Raw genomic sequence first — 19,221 nt, 5'->3', positions numbered from 1 at the left:
AAGGGAACACAAAGGATCAATTGTCTGGATACTTGCTTGTGAATGTCAAGCTAAAAGTTTTATTTTAAAACAGGATTTTATAATGTACAAAATAGTTAAGACACTCAACAGTCACACACCTAAAACAAACCATACATTAAGAAATTCCAACTATCATTGGTGAAATTGCACTTATAAGTTCAGAAATAACTACCGTGTTTTCTTCGTCTTCTCCCGTTAATAAGCAAGCGAATTTGTCACACTGGGGACCAGAGGAAGAGAAATCACTTGACGTGTAGTCAAACATATTTGCAATCGCGATCAATTTTCAAAATTGCATTTTGCTCTTCTTATTGTGTTCTTTTCCAGTGACATTGATATGATGAACTCTCCCCAACTGTTGGGATACAAATGTTCAACTCGTGGTCATGTGATCTGTTTGACCAGGAATCGTATCGACTACTTCCTGTATCAGCGCAGAATAAAAATGATGACAGCAAAACATGACAAGGATCCTTCAATAATTTGGAAGGCAATTTAGGACAGCGCTCCTTCGGTGCAGTACAGCTGGTAGAGAGTGCGGCTCAAAGCTGGACCCAGATTCCTTGGGAAACAAAGTGGCAGATTTTTGATGTCTTTAGAGGAAATTGTGTGTGCATCATGTTGGGGATTGAGATCAGGAGGAGTTAATATCCAAACCCAATAAGCAAAAAAAAAAAAAAGTGTGATTCACTATTGGCAGTGGAAATTGACCAAGCACTAATCTGCCAGCAACAGACCCTCTCAAGTTTTTTTTTTTTTAAATCATTGGTAGCAAAATGCCACTAGATGGCAGCGTTGCTTTGTGATAAGATTTATTTAGTGAACTCGTAATTCCAATTATCTTTCCAATTTTTGTAACACGAGATTTAAAAAGGGCACTTGAAAATGCGGCACTGGCCACCAGCGGCAATCATCATCAATCTAAAAGACAAAAAGAAGACTTTCACAACTACTGTATCTGGCAGTAAAATGATTTGCTTTTTGCAAAGACTAAAGAATGGGAGTATTGTTATATTGTCTGTTCTAGATGTGGATGTGCACCATTTGTCTTCAAATATATTATAACTTTGCAACCAACGAATATTATTGGCCAACCTGTTGAGCCTCCCGCATCGAATGGTGGACAGCAGCTTCTCCTTGCCTGCTTCACTTGCACACTCGCCGTACGCCGTCAGGAGACTGAGGAGGGAAGATTCAAGATTAGCAGCTGACGTTCAGCCCCCCTCGCACCCCCCGGCGGCGTTCGCGGAGCAAGTCAACTACCTGTGCGGCGTGCTGTATCTCTCCAGAATGGCTGCCGCTTTGTCTGCGGACAAGCCGCTCACTTGCATCAACTGTCTGGCAAATGCTTCACGCACCGTCTGACTCTAAACCAGACACAGCGCGCAAATTGTCAGTCGCTTGGCCTGCGGGGCGCGACGCCAAAAAGCAGCCTTCTCACCTTGTTCTTGATGGCGCCGTAGTTAAACTCGGCGAAAGACAGGAGGGCGCCATCGTCGCGGCGGTCCAGGTCGCCGTTCAGCTCGCGCGAGTGACACACCAGCGTGCGCTTCTGTTGATTCCAGTTCATACGCATTTAATTGATTTTTTTTTTTATTATTTTGAAAATGAATTGGTTCAGTTCTCATTTGATTGCGGAGGTCTAGCTGAAGTTTTAACGTGCAGCTGTCCGATTTGCATCATCACAACAATCACAACGTGTGCATGAGCGAGGCGTCGCCTGACCTGGTACAGTCTGGTGAGGTGTCTCGTCATGATGGCGAGGTAGGCCGCCGACTCCTTGACGTCCCGCACCCGCTTGACGAAGAAGCCGTCCACCACCTGCGTGTTGGCGATGGCCTGCCGCAGCGTCATCTCGGGGAGGCTCAGGTGGGACGCTGCCTTCCCGTGCCCCTCCACCAGGTAGATGGGCCTGCGCAGGCCGCACCTCTTCAGGCGAAACTGACACAGGAATACAGTACACCGGGGTTATGGAAAAAAATAAATCTTTGCAGTGTTTAATACTTATGTTGACTCCAAGAGGGATTTTTTTTTTAGTCCGTGCTATATTTGCAATACTGTGGTGAATCTGTTACACAGAGTTTGACAAAAAAAATTGTACAAAATTCAAATGCAATTTCCCCTCACATTTTATAGGAAGTAAATACAGTTTTACATACTACAGCAGTGTAAAATAGATATAAATGGTTAATGAAGTAAACTCAAGGTCTGCCCGGTAACACACAGAAAAGTTGGGTCAACATTAGCAAAACATCCTGTGAACCGTCAGGCCGTCACAATAAAAGCACGCTACAAAATATTTTGTGCCTACTTATTGAGCATTACCAGAGATGTGATTTGACCAAAGTGGCACCCAGCTAGGTCCAGGGCAGTGCCCTGGTGGGGGGACAAGGGGGGCACAGCCCCCCGGAGCTCATGGGTTTTCCGTGTTTTTAAGTACTTTCAATGCACTCACATGACAAAGAAATAGACAAAACAACAGCATAAATTTTCAATGTATATTGAACTATCCCATATAAAATGGCAGTTTTAGTCAACTCAAAATCAGTCACATTCAAAAACATTGGACTGCCTTTGCTTTTAAAAACTATCACTGAGAATATCATCATATCTAACTAATGTGATTACTAAGTTAACACATAAATAATGTTGAAGAGTTCAAATTTCATGAACAAATAATTGTATCATGACCAAATGAAAAGTAACTCATATTAGAGCATACCACAAATGTCTTTGTTATAGCAGAAGATGTTATCTGTCTGAGTCATGTGCATACACAATGAACTACTAAAAAAATAATAATAATAATAAAAAAAATCGGAATTTTTTTTTTTTGGGGGGGAGATTAAAAAAAAAGCGGAATTCCGCGAATTAGCGGAAAAATCACATCCCTGCATTACTGTTAAATAAGCCAACTTTTGGCCCAAGAAAGTGTGGTTAGACTTGTCATGATACTGCATGCTTTTATTTTGAAGGTCTAAATTTTGACCGGACGTGTTATGCGAAATTGAATAATTAAGTGTTGTCTTGAAGCCGTGATGTCAAAATGTAGTCGTGTGATGTCATGTTTAAGGTAAAGTGTGGTTAGACTTGTCATGATACTGCATGCTTTTATTTTGAAGGACTAAATTTTGACAGGAAGTGTTATGCCAAATTGAATAATTAAGTGTTGTCTTGGAGTCGTAATGTCAAAATGTAGTCATGTAATGCCATGTTTAAGGTAAAGTGTGGTTAGACTTGTCATGATACTGCGTGCTTTTATTTTGAAGGTCTAAATTTTGACAGGATGTGTCATGCCAAATTGAATAATTAAGTGTTGTCTTGGAGTCGTGATGTCAAAATGTAGTCATGTAAGTCATGTTTAAGGTAAAGTGTGGTTAGACTTGTCATGATATTGTGTGCTTTTATTTTGAAGGTCTAAATTTTGACAGGACGTGTTATGCCAAATTGAATAATTAAGTGTTGTCTTGGAGTCGTGATGTCAAAATGTAGTCATGTAATGTCATGTTTAAGGTTTGCACTGGAATTTGTGGTGAAAATAAAGTTGTTCTTATTTGACCTTTTGCTCCCTGAAGCGTCCGTCGATGATGCTGCCGCACAGGTCGTCCATCCGCTTCCTTTCGATGATGTAATCGAGGACCAGCTCTCTGCCTTTGCTCGCTCGCTCGCGATCTGCGGAATCTTTCACGTCAGCGTCCACAGACTCCACTCACAGGCGGCGGGACAGCTGGACGAGAGTAGAAACCGCACCTGGCGCAGGCGTGACCTTCTCCCGGGCCACCCACAGGAAGTCGCCCACGTGGAGCTTCCTGACGTCAAAGCTGACGCGGCTCCTCTGCAGCTCTGTGACCAGCTCCTGTTTGCAGTGGCGGCTGCCGCTGTGGGCGCACCGGCACATGATGAAAGGCGCCGGCTAAACGAGATGAAAATGTGGCCGCCGCGCTCACCCGGTCGTCTCGGAGACATCCACGCAAAGGACAATGTCGAAGGTCCCGGCGAGGAGGCGTCGTCCGTTTGACTTCCTGAAAGAACACTCCGGTAATTTAAAAGCCCCCTTTGCACTTTTAAAATGATAAAACGTCACAAGTGATTGCAAACCTCAAAGCTACCACTAGAGGATCCGAGTTTGAGAACCACTGCTTTACTGTCCTACTTACAGTACTCCGTCTTCCACGTTGTCATCCTCTTCGTCACTCACAGTGAGGTCTACGGCCACAGGGCAACTCTCCTCTTCGTCTTCATCATCCTCGTCCTCCAGAGCCGCTTTGGATGCACACGCCGCCAAATCCAGACGCCGTGCCAAAGACACGCCTTCCTCCGTCAGAGAGTAGCTGGCAAGACAAAGACCATTTTTCACCTCAAGTATTTGACATTTTTGTCTATTATTTAGTTCCCCCCCTCCCGATATTTTTGTATTGCTCTGTCTGATTTTTGTAAATCTTTCTGTTCATCTAACATTTTTTTTTGGTCAAACGTTCATGCTTTTTAGCCTGTTTTTTTTGTCAAGTGTTTGTGTAATTTCTTTCTGGTTTTGAGTCATTTTTAATATTTGCAAGGGGGTTTGGTTGAACGCTTTAGTGATCTAATTGTGATATATTTTTTAAAACTCTGCCATTAGTATATTTTTTTTGACTAAATGTATGTCTTCATTTTTTAAAATCTAACATTTGTGACCCCCCCTCCTCCCCCATCTAATTAGTTTTTTGTCAACTTCTTTAATTTGAATTTGATTATTTCTGTCATATTTTGTTTTCATTCCTTTTTTAAAGGTTTGTTGTGTATCTTGTTCTTTACTAAAATGAGTGTATTCTTTCGTTTTGTGTTATCTTTGTGGACCCCCCCCCCCATCTAGTTTTTGTGTAGTTTTCCTGTTTTTTTTTGTAGCTTTTCTAACATGTTTTTTCTTTCCAATACTTTTGGAGGTCTATTGTGTATTTTTCAACTAATTTTAGTGTATCTTTCCTAACCTGTTATTCTTCTAATTTGTTTGTATTTTTGGGATAACTTTAGTGTATTGTTCCATTATTTTTTTGTCAAAAAATATTGGTGTTTTTTTTTTGGTCATATCTTGGCATACTTTTTGTCTCCTTTTTATGTATATCGTTCCTATTAGTCACAATTTTTTTCTGTCAAGTAAATGTTGTAATTCTTTGTATATTTACAAATTTTTCTTTGAATGGTTCAATTTGTCTAACCATCATTCAATTTGTATATTTTTCCTTCCGATATTTTTGTATTGCTTGGTCGAATATATTTTAGCACCTGGTGTAATATTTGTGTATTTTTCAATCTGATATTTGTCTATTTTTTTTATTATTAATTATTGACAGAACCTTTGCCAAATGATTTGTGGAAAGGTACCGTGCAGGATTATGCGTCTTCATCAGTAGGTTCCTCTTGATCAGGGTGGCAACAGCCGACCAGGCCGCATACTTACTTCCGAGCTCTGGCTACGGGTGGAGAAAGCAGAGACGTCCTGAGTTGCCTTGGCACGGTTCGGAAAGTTTATTGGAAGTGAAGCCGCTGAGCGGGACTGACCACCGTGAAGGATTTGTCGCAGAGATGCTGCGCCTGGGCCTGCAGCTCCATCTTGAACATGAAACCTTTACTGCCCGCCTTCTGTACATAAACAATGACGCTCGCTATTTGAGTTGCAAAATAAAGGCACATGGGACCATGATCATGTTACCTGCGAGTGTCTGTAAAGTGTGAGCAGCACAGCGTAACCGCCGGATCCTTTTTGGGGTGCGTACTCCTTCTTCTTTCTCTTGGTCACCCCTTTAGCTTTTTTCTCTCCCTGGGTCATTTTACAAAGAAAATCATTACTGAGACACTTTATGCATTTGTTTCCATCTGGCACACTTTTGTCAAAACAGCCTCAAGGATGAAGAAGTAAAAACACTTTTCACTCATGAAAGCAGCACTTCAAAAGTCGCTAAATACGCATAGCCAACTTGGCTGAAGGTCTTGTGTCATTTCCCTGAGAAGACAGAAGATTTTTTTTTTTTTTGGTAATAGTCTTTCACCTTCATGCTGGGACCTGAACTCTCATCGTAGGCGTCGTTAGGAGGTGAAGCTTCTCTGGGGACATCCACATTCTCACCTGAGGGCGGGACGAGGTTGTGTTGGATGACTTTGCCGCTTCAAATGTGAGTGTTCGGTCTCTTTTGCAATTCATCGCAAATTTAAGCTTTTATATTATTTTATTGTCTGTGAGCACTGTTTTTGCATTTATTCTAATTGTTTTATTTTTTTCATCTAATACTTTATTTTTGTATAATACTTATACTTTCAATTACCATTGCTATGTCATTTTTGTCTTTTAGTTATTGTAATATTCATGTACTTTTGTGCAAAATGTTTTTATTTTTATTCATTTACTATTTTTAAGTTTTCAACTAGTCTTTGGGGATTTGTGATCTGCTTTTGTGTAATTGTTTCCCCTCTAATATTTTCAATTTCTTTAATCTTATTTAGAGTTGTTCCAATACCGATACCGTTATTGGGAGAGGCCCCGATACCGCATTAAAACAGTGATATCGGCACCGGCAAGTACTAACAAGTAACATGCCGATACCATTATTTTCTAACCAAATATAGAACATTGGATGCAGCATCTTGTGTCTTGCTTGGGCACGACATTCACTGATGTGTGACGTGTTCACTGCATGCCGAGCCAAATTCTCCCATTGGCCCTTGAATGTTCTGAACCAATGACAGAGCAGCTTTTTCATGTTGAAAAAAACAAAAACAAAAAACGAGGTATTGGTACGGTATCGGCTGATACTGCAGAAAAATCTGTATCGGGTGCCAAAAAACAGTATCGGAAAAACATTAATCTTATTTAGCATTTTTTTGTGAATTCTTATTTTTCATTTGTTGTAAAATTTGTGTCGGTTTGTGTCCAATCTATATGCCGTTATGTTTTTTAATCTATTATTTTTGTAGGTTTCATTTGATAGCTTTTTTTTTCATCTTAGGGTTACGCATTTTGCGTTTCTAAAATTATTATGAATGTTTTCTTAATGCCTGTAGTTGTATTTTTTGTCATTTCTCATTATTTTGTGATTTTGTTTTAATATTTTTTTATTCATCCCAATATTTGTTAAATTTTAATCTAACAAAAATACATGCAGATGAAAATTACAAATGATTATATTTGTAATTTTCATCTGCATGTATTTTGGTCAACTATTTTGTGTTACGTCTTTATCAGATGTAAAAAAATTAATATTTTTTTGTCGATTTAGTATGAATTTCCTAATATTTTTCCGGTAAGATTTTGTGAAAATAAAGTATTTTTGTTCAATATGTGATTTTTATATCTAATATTTTATCTCTTTCCCATTTTTCATGATATTTCTGTATATTCTACATTTTGTTTGTTTGTGCGATATTTACAATTTACAATTATTCTTAAGTTCTACCAATAAACTGTTGAATTCCACTGAATACCGATAACTACTATTACTTCATTATACGACAAATTTGAACTGGAAAACAAATCTTCTCTGTAATCATGTATGGTCAGTATATCTTACCACACTTCCTGTAGTGTTGTTGCATCTTTGAGTCCAGGATCTTGCATATACCATCTCCAAAGTTCTGCAGGATTTTGGCCTCTTTGGCATCCCGAAGAGGAAGAGGATATTTATTCAGAGAACTGATGGCCTACAAATAAACATGAGTCAGAGATTTTGTTCACCAATTAATTGAAATTTAGTTGTCGAATTAATATGACTAAAATAAGATTTTTTGTTTTTCTTTAGCTGCCTTAATGTCAAAGAAATTCAATTAGAAATTCACCAAAAACATCCAAGTTCAATGGCGGTAAGAAACATGTTAAGACGTTTGTGATTGAAATAACTTTTTGATTTCTGGAAATATGACCTCCTAATGCTGCAAAGTCAACAAACTACATTTTTCACTTCTTTACAACCGATAAAATGGTTTGAAAAGCAGTTGGACCAATGATTATGTTATCATTGAAGTTTGTTCAAAATAATTTTATTCCCAATTCATAACAAACGGTTTGCATGTACTTTTTGTGAAAGAGAAAATTTTTGATTTTTTTAAAACCAACATTCAGAACTGAGATTTATTTTTTAAATAACAACACCGAAGGTACCTTCTGGTATGTGTACTGTATCTTATGGCCTTTCTCACTGGCCTCGTCTCGGAGTTCAGTGAGCCACTTGAGGAACAACGGGTTCGGGCACGCCGGCAGCGGACGTTTGCGGCCCATAAGGACCGGTTCGGGGTTGGACATGTCGCTGAATGAGAAATGAAGTGAAACAGTCGCACCTGTGTCACGTACACGCTAGACGGTGCTCATACACGTGGTCATAATACATGAACGCCTACTCCGTCGGCACATGACCTACAAAATCCGCAGTCAAACTCTCCTTTTAAAAGTTAACTTAAGTTTTCTATCTGCGCTTTGGTCCAAATGAAAGCTTCCTAGGCGCTACTTCCTGTTTTGTCACAAAGACATATCAGACGACGCAGCTACAAGTTATGACGACATTGCCACCTAGCGGTGGGCGATGAATTAGCATTCATGTATGAAAACGAAACCACTATATTTTCTAGGAAGTTGTGTTCAGGGCAGGAGTTATAAAAGCAGTAATAACATTGTGACAATTTTATTTTAATATATGTCATGCTGTAAACATTTCTGAGATTTGAACCCACAACTGTTGAGGCGGACGTACCCACCATCAGGCTGCTGTCTCCTTCAGTCTAATTCTGAAGTCTTCATAACAACATACTTGTGCACTTTCCACACACACGTCAATGATTTGCTTTAATGAAGTCACACAAAAATATAGAATATGCATACATCTTATGAACAATATTTCTCAAATGCATCTAGAAAACCTCCAAGCAGCCCTCACGTCAACAAATCAAGACATGAATGCCAGGTGTTTGACGTGTGTCAAGAATCATGCTGGCCTTGCATGTAAAATTGACGAACAAACTTCAAATGAAAGCAACACATCCGGGATGAACGTCAAAATCAATAACAGGCGTTCATCCATGAAAACGTGCATTTGTTTCTCGAACAGTTTTTGCTCATGACTCGCTTGGACTCACTTGGACTCACTTTCTGCTTCAAGCGTCTCGACGGCCCACAACTATTTAGCGGCATTGCAGGGAGCATTTCCAAACGGAACGTAAAGCTCCTTTATGTCCGCCGAAGGATGAGGGGAAAAAACACTAATAAAAGGTGTAAGTAAAAAAAAAACAAAGCAAAAAAAAAAAACAGATCTGCAATTTGGTGTATTTGTAATGTTGAACCTGCAATAATCCACTGTTGCTGTTACCTGAGCGCAACAGCAAATTATTATTTTTCCGGAAAGAATGTCACAAAGTTGTTTGTTTTTTTAAATCTGTCATCTATTTAAAAAAAAAAGTGCGAATCCCAACACTGAAATCTGAAGAGTTCACCTTGAGTGCATTTCTGGTTCATCTGGAAATGTCGCCCAAAAGGCGCCAGATGCCGACCCACAACACCACATCCAATCAAGAAGCAGCTAAGCATCCGGGAGGCGCGGCCGCGTTGACGCCGCCGGTTCCTAACGCCGGCGTTACGCTCGCCCTGATCAGATGAATCCTCTGCGGACGTCACCTGGCCGGGGGCCGCTCGGCGGGGGCCGAGGGTCGCTGCGACGGCGACGCTCGCCCGGCGGCGGCGGGCCGATGGGATCGTAGCGTGCGCCGTAGGGCAAGGCCGGCGGTCGTTGGTCATAGCCTCCGCCGATGATGCCGGGGACACGTGGGGGGGCGAAGGGGACGTGGCTGAAGAGGGGGCGGTGGATGAAAGGGGGAAGCGAGCACGGACGCTCCACCACGCCTCGCTTGTGGCGGAACTTGTAGAAACTTTTATACAGCTGCGCACACAAACACAAACATGTAAGCCTGCCGCCGTCGGTGCCGGCCATGTGAAAGTGTGAGCGAGCTGGCTGACCTCCTTCCAGTTGGTCTCTCCTTGCCATTTGTGATCTGAAGGTCAACAAAGAGGTCAAATGAGTAGGCATAAAGGTCGCCAGAGGTCACTTGAGTCTTACCGCTGAAGTCCCGTCGCACCAGGTGTCTCCAGAGGGCGGCGTCGGAGCTGGCAGCGTTAAGGCGCCGGCAGACAGCCGACAGGCGCACCACCGAGACCACATCCAGCAGGCGCAGCACCAGGAGGAGCAACTCCGGAGGCAGCGCCGACAGGCCGAACGCCACCGGGAGACACAGCGCTGGAAAACAAAATGACATGTTTTGTTTGCCTCGGGGAAGTCCTGATAGCTTAATGCTAATACATCATTAAAATCGCCTTTGACATGCTAACAATTAGCATTGGGGTGGCAGCCTTACGTCAGCAATCTTTACTGTCAAAATAAATAAATAACACAAAATCTGTCCTGAGCCACAAAATAATTCAACATTATGATGAACGAAACAGGGCTAATTGGAGTTGCACCATAACAGAAAATATGCACCATCCATGAAATTCATTTTGTTCTATCGTTCGTCTTCTGTTTTTGAAATTTTATTGTGTATTTTAGTTTTTCGTACATTTTTAGATGTTTCTGCTTTAAAAATAAAAATAAAAAATTTGAATGGTTAGCCCACCAGCTAACACTTAGCCCGCAAATTAGCGGCTATTTGGGAATTAGTGTGCGGAAGCCACATTACAGTTGGTGCAAAAGCTGATGGCAAACAAAAAAACTTTAACATGTTGCAAATCACAAATCTGTTTAATAAACATGTCCTTGAAGGCATTTAAGCAGTCAAGTGCTGGAGTTTTTATTATTATATTATTACAATTTTGACACCAACTTTTTTTTTCTGCAAATGTATATTGGCTTCAAAATATCGGTTATCGGGCTCCCTGACTAATCGCTATCGGCCCTGAAAAAAGCATATCAGTCTATCTCTACACTTGCCTTACCTTCCCGAGTGGCGGCGATCAGTGGGTACACTAGCTGGTCCTTGAACACTCGCGACAGTCGGCTCAGACTCTTGAAGGCGGCGGCCGCGCTCGCTCCTGGAAGACATGGGCAGTTAGCGAGGACGAACGCGCAGGCACGACAAACAGACCAATCGGGTGCTCTGACCTGGCCACGCCTCCGTCACGTAGTTGCCGGGGTCCACGCAGACTTTAGCAGCCATGCTGGCGCTGTCGGCCACCTGCAGGATGGCTGCGAGCAAGGCGATGAAGATGATTGAGGTCGAAGGAAAGTCTTCATCTTGAGGAAGACGGCCACTCACCTTCGATGACGAGCACGGGGCTCATGGGCACAGCCACCACCGTGACCGCGCCCCTATCGCAAAGCGTGTGCGTGTACTGAAGTCTGTAGGCACCGCCGGACGAACGCCATCCGGATGGCATCTCCGTTGGCTTCACCTCACCGCTCTGAACAGTCAGGAAGTCAAGATTTCCACAATATAAAGTCAAAGGAAAATAAATCTGGACGTCCTCTGCATACAATCGGTAAATCTAATCATGACGTTGTGGTTCCTCACCTGCGGCGTGAATCCAGTCTCCAGCATGAGGAGGTGGGCAGCCACCATGATGACGTCGGCGGGGCAGGTGACCTGGGCGGCGCGGTAGAGCAGCTCCAGTGAGTGCGGCGCCTGACCTTCGCCCGCCTCGCCGCATAGCATGGGCTCCCAGCTGAGGGTCTGTGGCGTGCGGTAGTCACATGGATCCGGAGGGGTTTCGGGAGATCCGGCCGCGCTACGGGGCTGCTGAAGCCAATCCAAACAACATGCCGGTGACATGTAAACACTGATGACGCGCGGTTTTCAGGCTGAGAAATAGGGCTGAACGATTCATTGCATTTGACAAAACACAATTGGACCTGGACAAAGTGCAAGAAGGTCTATAAACAATGATCAAAATAGGTGTTGATTAATTCAATGACCGATTTGGTTTTACTCTTAAGTGCTCAATGAATACATTTAAGTTGAGTAACTTCATATATCAGTAACAAAAGAAAAATAGATAAAAACTCACATTTGTTCAGGCTTAAATGTTCTTAAACGTGTCAACAGGGCCACGTTTCACAAATTGATTAATTTTGTCATGTAATTGAACACACATTTGTCATGTTCAATATAAACAGCGTTGCTTTCTTTTTTTTTGTCGAATAGAAGAAACATAAAAAACACTGTGACATCATCTCACCTCGCTGACGTTCATGGCGGCTGTTTGTGAGTTGGTCACGGTGATGGGCCGGCCGGTGTCCGTGTCGTTGGCTGTGGCGGCCGGGGATCGGGTGCGTGCCGCAGCCCTGGCCGCAAGGGAAGGGCCGTCAGCGTTGGTTCGGGCGGCGGTCGCTGGCCCGGTGAGGGGCCGGGCGGCGCGCCCAGGGGAAGGGTTGTCGCTGTCGTCGTTGCTGTTGGCAGCGCCGGCGGGAAGCAGGACACGGATGAGATCTCCCGGGACCACGCCGCACGACGACAACTTCTGACCCGTGTCAGCGAGAAGCTCGGCGCCGTTGAGAGAAAGGCCAAAGGTCACGTCTGGACTGAGGACAACAAAATATCAATAATAAATAATATTGAATAATCACACATGCGATCATTGTGAGTTGTTGCTTTCTCAGTAAACTGGTGCAATGCTAAAGCAGCTAATGATGCAGCGTCGTGACGTCATTTGACGTTTGCTTGCGCTCCTTGAGTCACATATGGTGCGCGTCGGTGACGTCATGACGCGTAGGTAACTTGCCAGGCAGCCACGTGACATCACAATTACTGTACACACTCCCGTCAAGCTTCTAAAGTCGCTCTTCAGTTGACAAAATCTATTTTGGAGCGAAGCAACTTTGATTTTCTCGTAACAAAGAGCACAACATTGTCGCCCCATGATTACGTCACACTTGCGCCTCGCCGGTCAGTGGTGCGTCCAACTTTACAAACGCTAAAATTCCAAAGAATGTTGTTAGTTGTGTGAGGCGACTGACCCGACTCCGTGTCCGGGAAGCAGAACGTCACGAATGTACTCCATGAGCTCCTTCAAAGTGGACTCGGGACCCACGACGTCCACTTTGCTGGTTTGCTTGCAAATGCGAATTCGCAACTTCATCCTGTTAACGCAAAACAAGAAAAGAAAAAAATCTTAACAAAATCTACCTCTTGTGGACTTATGGAGCCATCTTGTCTGCTTCTGCTGAGTCATTTATTTGCATCACATCTTACAAAAGATGGGGCGAACACACACACACACACACACAAAGAGACGAATGAGTTGGTGTGATGTAATTCATTATTATGTGAATGCAACACACATGAAGTCACGTCAAACTTCAAAGTAGAATAATTTTCGCTTTCTGTTTGGCGTACAAAAGAAGCTAGGGTCCACAGCTAAGCAAAGCTAACGATCGTTTTCTGGACTAGCTTAGCTGTGCGGTGGACATTTAAATAAGTTCGAAATAGAAGAAAGAAGATGAACCTAGCTGATGTACATTGGAGAAAGGGTTGGGGTTGTTTTTGCTTCTGTCTCCTTTTCCGCCATCAAGCGACGCTATTAGCACGACAACATCCGCTTTTCAAAATACAATGAAGGAAATGTCAGTTGTCCGATTCTAATGTACTCAGGAGTCTCGGAATCATAACTGGGCCTAATTATTATGAAATTAATGAATATGGCAATTAAGCACAAAACACCCCTTATTCATGTACATGTCCCTATTATTCGAAAACTAAACCACATTTGACATCTACATTTAGATAGTCAGGGTAAGTCTGCCTGCACGACAAACAGACAAAAGTATAATTAACGTGTATAATTACTGTCTACCTTGTTTTCCTTTCGAATGTTTACTACAGCTGGACTTGGTGGTTTTGTTGTGAAAGACAACCGCCATATTGGCCACATATTGGACTACATCTACGGCAGAGCGGGTGGCCAAGACTCAATGATGACGTATGAAGTGTTTAACAAATAATAATATAACTATATTAATTACAATGTCTAAATATACATTACAGAGTGCATTCATTAATACGTGTCTAATTTTACATATCAAATTCAGAGAAAACGGTTAAACTGTTTTACGTGTTGCACGCCTTAAATACTTGCGGCTCTCCGTAGCACACTTGGTGCAACACCGACCATCAATACGCACTTTTTTAAAACTCATATCCATTTGGACTTGAAATACAAACGCATAATCGATAATCATGAGTAGAAATTACAACGACGAGTTGCAATACTTGGACAAGATTGACACAAACTGCTGGAGAATAAAAAAAGGCTTTGTTCCCAACATGAAGGTAAGTCCCAACATAGGAATCGTGAACGTGGCTAGTTAGCAAGCTAGTTTGTTAGCCAAATTTCACGTTGAGCACTTTTGATTGCTGTCAGATATATTGACACGCTTATGAAAATCATACATGTTGTCATTACGTTATCACTTTATAATTAAATTGCGACTTGTAAAGCCGTATCGGTGGAGTTGTTTACAATCAAGGATGGCACCTGTGTCTGTGTTTCAGGTGGAAGGACTCTTTTACGTGAACGAGCCTTTGGAAAAATTAATGTTTGAGGAGCTACGGAATGCGTGTCGAGGAGGAGGTGAAGTCAGGTTCATTTTCTGTAAACATCTGGTAGTGGTTCCACATTTGAGACTGATCCTCATTATGAGCTTGTGTTGCCATTCGTCAGGTGTGGGCGGCTTCCTACCAGCCATGAAACAGATCGGAAATGTGGCTGCACTGCCCGGCATCATCCACGTGCGTATGCGCCCCTCGACTGTTTACATTTAATTAAGGCCAACAAGTACAATTGGAATGTTTACCAGGAAAACAAAAATGAAGTGAGATCCTTTATGAGACAAAATGCCTTATTTAGAAGAAACAGGCCAAGAAAACCGTCATTTTGAGCAAAATTGTCATTTTAGGGAAAAGAGTCTCTTGAAAACATTAATTTACTCAAAAGATGCTTGTTTGAGACAAAGTTGCCATTTTGCTAGAGAAAGAGTCCATATTGTCTTGGCGACCTCCCCACGTGGGCTCACAAAATGCATTCTCTCACCAGAGGTCCATCGGCCTTCCAGATGTCCACTCAGGTTACGGCTTCGCCATCGGCAACATGGCGGCCTTCGACATGAATGACCCAGACTCAGTGGTGTCTCCAGGTAAGCGCCGTCTTGAGCATATTTGTTTGCAAAGCGCTTCAACAAGGGCGTGCGTATGCGGCAGGCGGCGTGGGGTTCGACATCAACTGCGGCGTGCGCCTGCTGAGGACCAATCTGGACGAGCGAGACGTGCAGCCCGTCAAGGAGCAGCTGGCGCAGTCGCTTTTCGACCACATCCCCGTCGGAGTCGGATCCAAGGGCGTCATCCCCATGGGGGCCAAGTAAGGAAGGTGGGGGGGTTAACCGAGCGGAGGGTCACTGAGCGGTGTGGGCGGCTGGCAGGGACCTGGAGGAGGCGCTGGAGATGGGCGTGGATTGGTCGCTGCGGGAGGGTTACGCCTGGGCCGAGGACAAGGAGCACTGCGAGGAGTATGGCAGGATGCTGCAGGCCGACCCCAACAAGGTATCGTCCAAGGCCAAGAAGAGAGGCCTCCCCCAGGTACGTCCGCTCAGAAAAAGGACATTTTAACCACAAACAAAAGCATTCCATGTGAAAAAAAGAGACGCTGACGGCGAGGATGTTGCAAAGAGCGTGAGGAAGCGCTGACTCTTTTTTTATTTTCCAGCTGGGAACGCTGGGAGCAGGAAACCACTACGCCGAGATCCAGGTGGTGGATGAGATCTACAACGACTATGCGGCCAAGAAAATGGGCGTGGACCACAAGGGGCAGGTGTGCGTCATGATCCACAGCGGCAGCAGAGGCCTCGGACATCAGGTGGCCACAGGTAGCCCCTTTGGCCTCTGTGATCATTGCTTAGTCACTATATTCGCACTGCTTTTCACGTAACATTTTCCACAATTCTTTCAAGGGTGCTTGCTTGGATCCTTTCAACGGCTTATTATTATTATTATTATTATTACAAATGACCAGGAAAAAAATGAGTATTTACATAAAATATAACATTTTTATAAAATGGGGGGAAAAAACTAGTTTGAAATAAAATGTAAGTTCACAAGGAAAAAAATTACATGGAAAATAATTAAATTATTAAAATTGTCATTCACAAAAAAAGAAGAAAAAATGCACTTTTAAGGGAAAAAAATAATAATTTTACAATACAAATATGAACATTTATATGAAACCAATATAATTTCAGAAAAAATGCAATGCTGCATTGGGACAAGTATTTTGCAATGAATGTTGTCCTATTATCTCAATGTTGAAAGCAATTTTGAAAAGTGCTGAAATGTGATCACAAACTGGACCAACCCAAAACAAAAAGTACTATTTTTTTGAAAATTCAACTTTTTGGAAAATAAAAGGCAATTACCAAACTGAAGTTGTATATTTGAAATTCCCTTACTAAAATAAGACTTTATTCTCAGGTGACAACTTTTTAATTCAACAACTTTGTTCTTGGAATGACAAATTTAAAAAAAATGTATTCCCCCTAAAAAAAAAACATTTTATTTTATTTCGTTATTGTAATTTTACTTTTTTTTTTTTTTGAAAGCTGCACTTTGGAACAATTTGCCCCAAAATATCTTAACGATAGCCTTTTTATTTGACCATTTATGGCTGAAACATTTTTTTAATTAGTAGATCAACACCTTAGCTGTTCGCAATTGGTACTCCTGCAAGTCTCTGGCCAATAGTTGTCAGACTGGATTTGGGTTCGAATTTCCCGCCCACTATCTGCGGCTGTGACGTCAGAAGGGAAAATGCAGTTTTCTTTTTCATTTACAGGTGGCAGTAGCGATTCAAAATAAAATTTTCTGCCTTCAGTAGCTTTGAATAAAGTTTTAAGTAGTAAAAAACAAACAATATGACTCAACTTTCAGAACATTGCAACTTGTTCCCTACAAAAATGGGTGTTAGTTTTATTTGTGGCGCGGCAATGCGGTTTGGCTTGTGACCGGGATGCGTTTTTGTGTTTTGTGGCGGCGGGCAGACGCGTTGGTGGCCATGGAGAAGGCCATGAAGCGTGACAAGATCACGGTTAACGACCGACAGCTGGCATGCGCTCGCATCACGTCGCAAGAAGGACAGGACTACCTGAAGGGAATGGCCGCCGCTGGCAATTACGCTTGGGTCAATCGCTCGTCCATGACCTTCCTCACGAGGCAGGTAACAAAACAAAAATGACCAGAAACCAAACGCCTCTTTGTGCAAGTTTTTGTTTATTAGTTTGTGAACGTTTTTTGTTTTTTGAGGCGTTCTCCAAAGTGTTCCAGAGTACGCCAGACGACCTGGACATGCACGTCATCTATGACGTGTCGCACAACATCGCCAAGGTGGAAGAACACATGGTGGATGGGCGCCAGCGCACCCTGCTGGTGCACCGCAAAGGCTCCACGCGCGCCTTCCCACCCCACCACCCGCTCATCCCCGTCGACTACCAGGTCAGACGCCACCGCCAATCACACACTTAATTTTTTTTTGTTATTCATTTAATCTAAAAAAATATCCTCACAGTATAACATCTTTTTTCCTAGAAAATACTTTTTGTAATTTTACATCTTTTTTTCCCCCAAAGTAGTAAATTATACAGTATATCTTGATTTCTGAAAAACAGGGTTGTTGTGGTATTCCACATGTTGCTGATGTTAAAGTGGCGTTAGGGTTTTGATGAGGTGGGTCTCACTGGACCCAAGAGGTGTGTGTGGTCTTGTTTTTGTTACATGGTGGGGCCAACATTCTGGGATTTCACAGAGTTGTGAGGCCCACCCGTCCTGAGGTTAGGGTAAAGAATGCGGGTAGGCAATCATTTTGGATAGTTGGTTAGTTAGGGTAAGGTTCTAGGAAATGCGTTATGTCAATGAAATGGCCCCACAAAGATAGTGAAACAAATGTGTGTGTGCCTTTGTCTTTGCTACATTGTGGGCCCCATACACACGTGTTTTTCCAGGTTTAACTACCATTGTGGGGACCGACTTTAAACTGTGGGGACATTTTGGTGGTCCCCACAAGTTCAGACCTTTTTTTGAGGGTCAAGACTTGGTTTTAAAGTTTAGGTTTGAATTGGGTTATGGTTGAGGTGAGGGTAAGGAATGGGGGTAGGCAATCATTTTTGATGGTTGGGGTTAGGGGAAGAGGCTAGGAAATACATCATGTCAATGAGATGTCCCCATGATGATACAAAGACAAGTGTGTGTGTGTGCCCGTGTCCAGTTGACGGGCCAGCCGGTCCTGATTGGAGGAACCATGGGCACGTGCAGCTACGTGCTCACCGGCACCGAGCAAGGCATGACCAACACCTTCGGAACCACCTGTCACGGAGCGGTATGCACCTTCGACTCGCCTTAAGTCGTGGACACAAAACCAAACATCACACCAGTAAGGGTTTAAAAAAACAAAATAATAAGCATGGGTGTACTTGCCCGGTGGGCGTGCAGGGTCGAGCTCTATCCCGGGCCAAATCCCGCCGCAATCTGGACTTCCAAGACGTTCTGGACCAGCTGGCCGACAAAGGCATCGCCATCCGAGTGGCGTCTCCCAAACTGGTGATGGAAGAGGTGGGCCCGCACACACTTTGACCATTTGCCGCGCGTCTTCAGGCCATCGGCTTTTGTCTCATGCTTTCCCCTCCACCTCCCCCCCCGTTGTCTGTCTTTAGGCTCCCGAGTCATACAAAAACGTGACTGACGTGGTCAACACGTGTCACGACGCCGGCATCAGCAAGAAGGCCATCAAGCTGAGGCCCATCGCCGTCATCAAAGGATAATTGAGGCCAATGACAAAACATCCAAATAAACGCTTTGTGCTGATTCATTCAACTTGTGTCAGAGATCACTCCAAAGGCCTGAAATTCAATCAGCGAGATGGCGGATTGACCAAACTCCCTCACAACTGACTAAATAACCAACCTATTGATGAGTCAACTAACCAATTGGCCATTCAATTTACCCCAAGTAAGCGTTTGATCAACCAACCAGGGTTAACCTTAACTAATGAATTGACCATCCAACCAAGGAAACCAACTGACCAGTCAACCATCCAACCAATTAACACACTAACTGCTCTAACGGGCAATAACCAACTAACTACACGCACACAAACACACATTCTAATCCATTGACTAAAACTATCCAGCTGTAGACATTAAAAGGCAAAGAGGACAAAAT

The 19,221-nt window shown here is 43.1% G+C and overlaps 3 protein-coding genes across 8 annotated transcripts; 1 reads left to right on the top strand and 2 right to left on the bottom strand.

The window, feature by feature from the left end:
• Positions 1-36: 36 nt before the first annotated feature.
• mus81 (MUS81 structure-specific endonuclease subunit) lies at positions 37-8,491 on the bottom strand. Of its 2 annotated transcripts, none has more exons than XM_077545226.1 (15): positions 8,150-8,491; positions 7,563-7,692; positions 6,048-6,124; positions 5,711-5,818; positions 5,560-5,640; positions 5,383-5,471; positions 4,179-4,352; positions 3,969-4,043; positions 3,772-3,899; positions 3,581-3,693; positions 1,747-1,962; positions 1,463-1,573; positions 1,285-1,388; positions 1,117-1,200; positions 37-583 (listed from the first exon to the last, which is right to left on the bottom strand). In XM_077545226.1, exons 1-15 carry the CDS (start codon positions 8,288-8,290, stop codon positions 517-519), a joined length of 1,698 nt encoding a protein of 565 aa, XP_077401352.1. In that variant the 5' UTR covers positions 8,291-8,491; the 3' UTR covers positions 37-516. The 2 variants fall into 2 exon arrangements, with proteins under 2 accessions (XP_077401352.1, XP_077401353.1); XM_077545227.1 differs by lacking the exon at positions 37-583 and adding an exon at positions 591-942.
• Positions 8,492-8,814: 323 nt separating this feature from the next.
• fbxo7 (F-box protein 7) lies at positions 8,815-13,864 on the bottom strand. 5 transcript variants are annotated; one of them, XM_077543578.1, is made up of 10 exons: positions 13,817-13,864; positions 12,981-13,103; positions 12,203-12,545; positions 11,539-11,763; positions 11,284-11,428; positions 11,130-11,213; positions 10,964-11,059; positions 10,092-10,268; positions 9,992-10,026; positions 8,815-9,914 (listed from the first exon to the last, which is right to left on the bottom strand). In XM_077543578.1, exons 2-10 carry the CDS (start codon positions 13,100-13,102, stop codon positions 9,627-9,629), a joined length of 1,515 nt encoding a protein of 504 aa, XP_077399704.1. In that variant the 5' UTR covers position 13,103; positions 13,817-13,864; the 3' UTR covers positions 8,815-9,626. The 5 variants fall into 5 exon arrangements, with proteins under 5 accessions (XP_077399704.1, XP_077399700.1, XP_077399701.1 ...); XM_077543574.1 differs by lacking the exon at positions 13,817-13,864 and adding an exon at positions 13,482-13,602; XM_077543575.1 differs by lacking the exon at positions 13,817-13,864 and adding an exon at positions 13,482-13,602 and having other exon boundaries at positions 11,539-11,760.
• Positions 13,865-14,095: 231 nt separating this feature from the next.
• On the top strand, positions 14,096-18,873 carry rtcb (RNA 2',3'-cyclic phosphate and 5'-OH ligase). The gene is made up of 12 exons (XM_077543579.1): positions 14,096-14,292; positions 14,515-14,593; positions 14,684-14,751; positions 15,056-15,155; positions 15,220-15,376; positions 15,438-15,594; positions 15,722-15,881; positions 17,049-17,224; positions 17,311-17,499; positions 18,269-18,379; positions 18,493-18,612; positions 18,714-18,873. Exons 1-12 carry the CDS (start codon positions 14,200-14,202, stop codon positions 18,819-18,821), a joined length of 1,518 nt encoding a protein of 505 aa, XP_077399705.1. The 5' UTR covers positions 14,096-14,199; the 3' UTR covers positions 18,822-18,873.
• The last annotated feature ends 348 nt before the right edge of the window (positions 18,874-19,221 follow it).

The sequence above is a fragment of the Vanacampus margaritifer genome, chromosome 15 (genome assembly GCF_051991255.1).
Source record: "Vanacampus margaritifer isolate UIUO_Vmar chromosome 15, RoL_Vmar_1.0, whole genome shotgun sequence".
Taxonomy (NCBI): Eukaryota; Metazoa; Chordata; class Actinopteri; order Syngnathiformes; family Syngnathidae; genus Vanacampus; species Vanacampus margaritifer.
The sequence above is the reverse complement of the archived record's forward strand: the minus strand, read 5'-3'. Positions and strand labels throughout refer to the sequence as shown.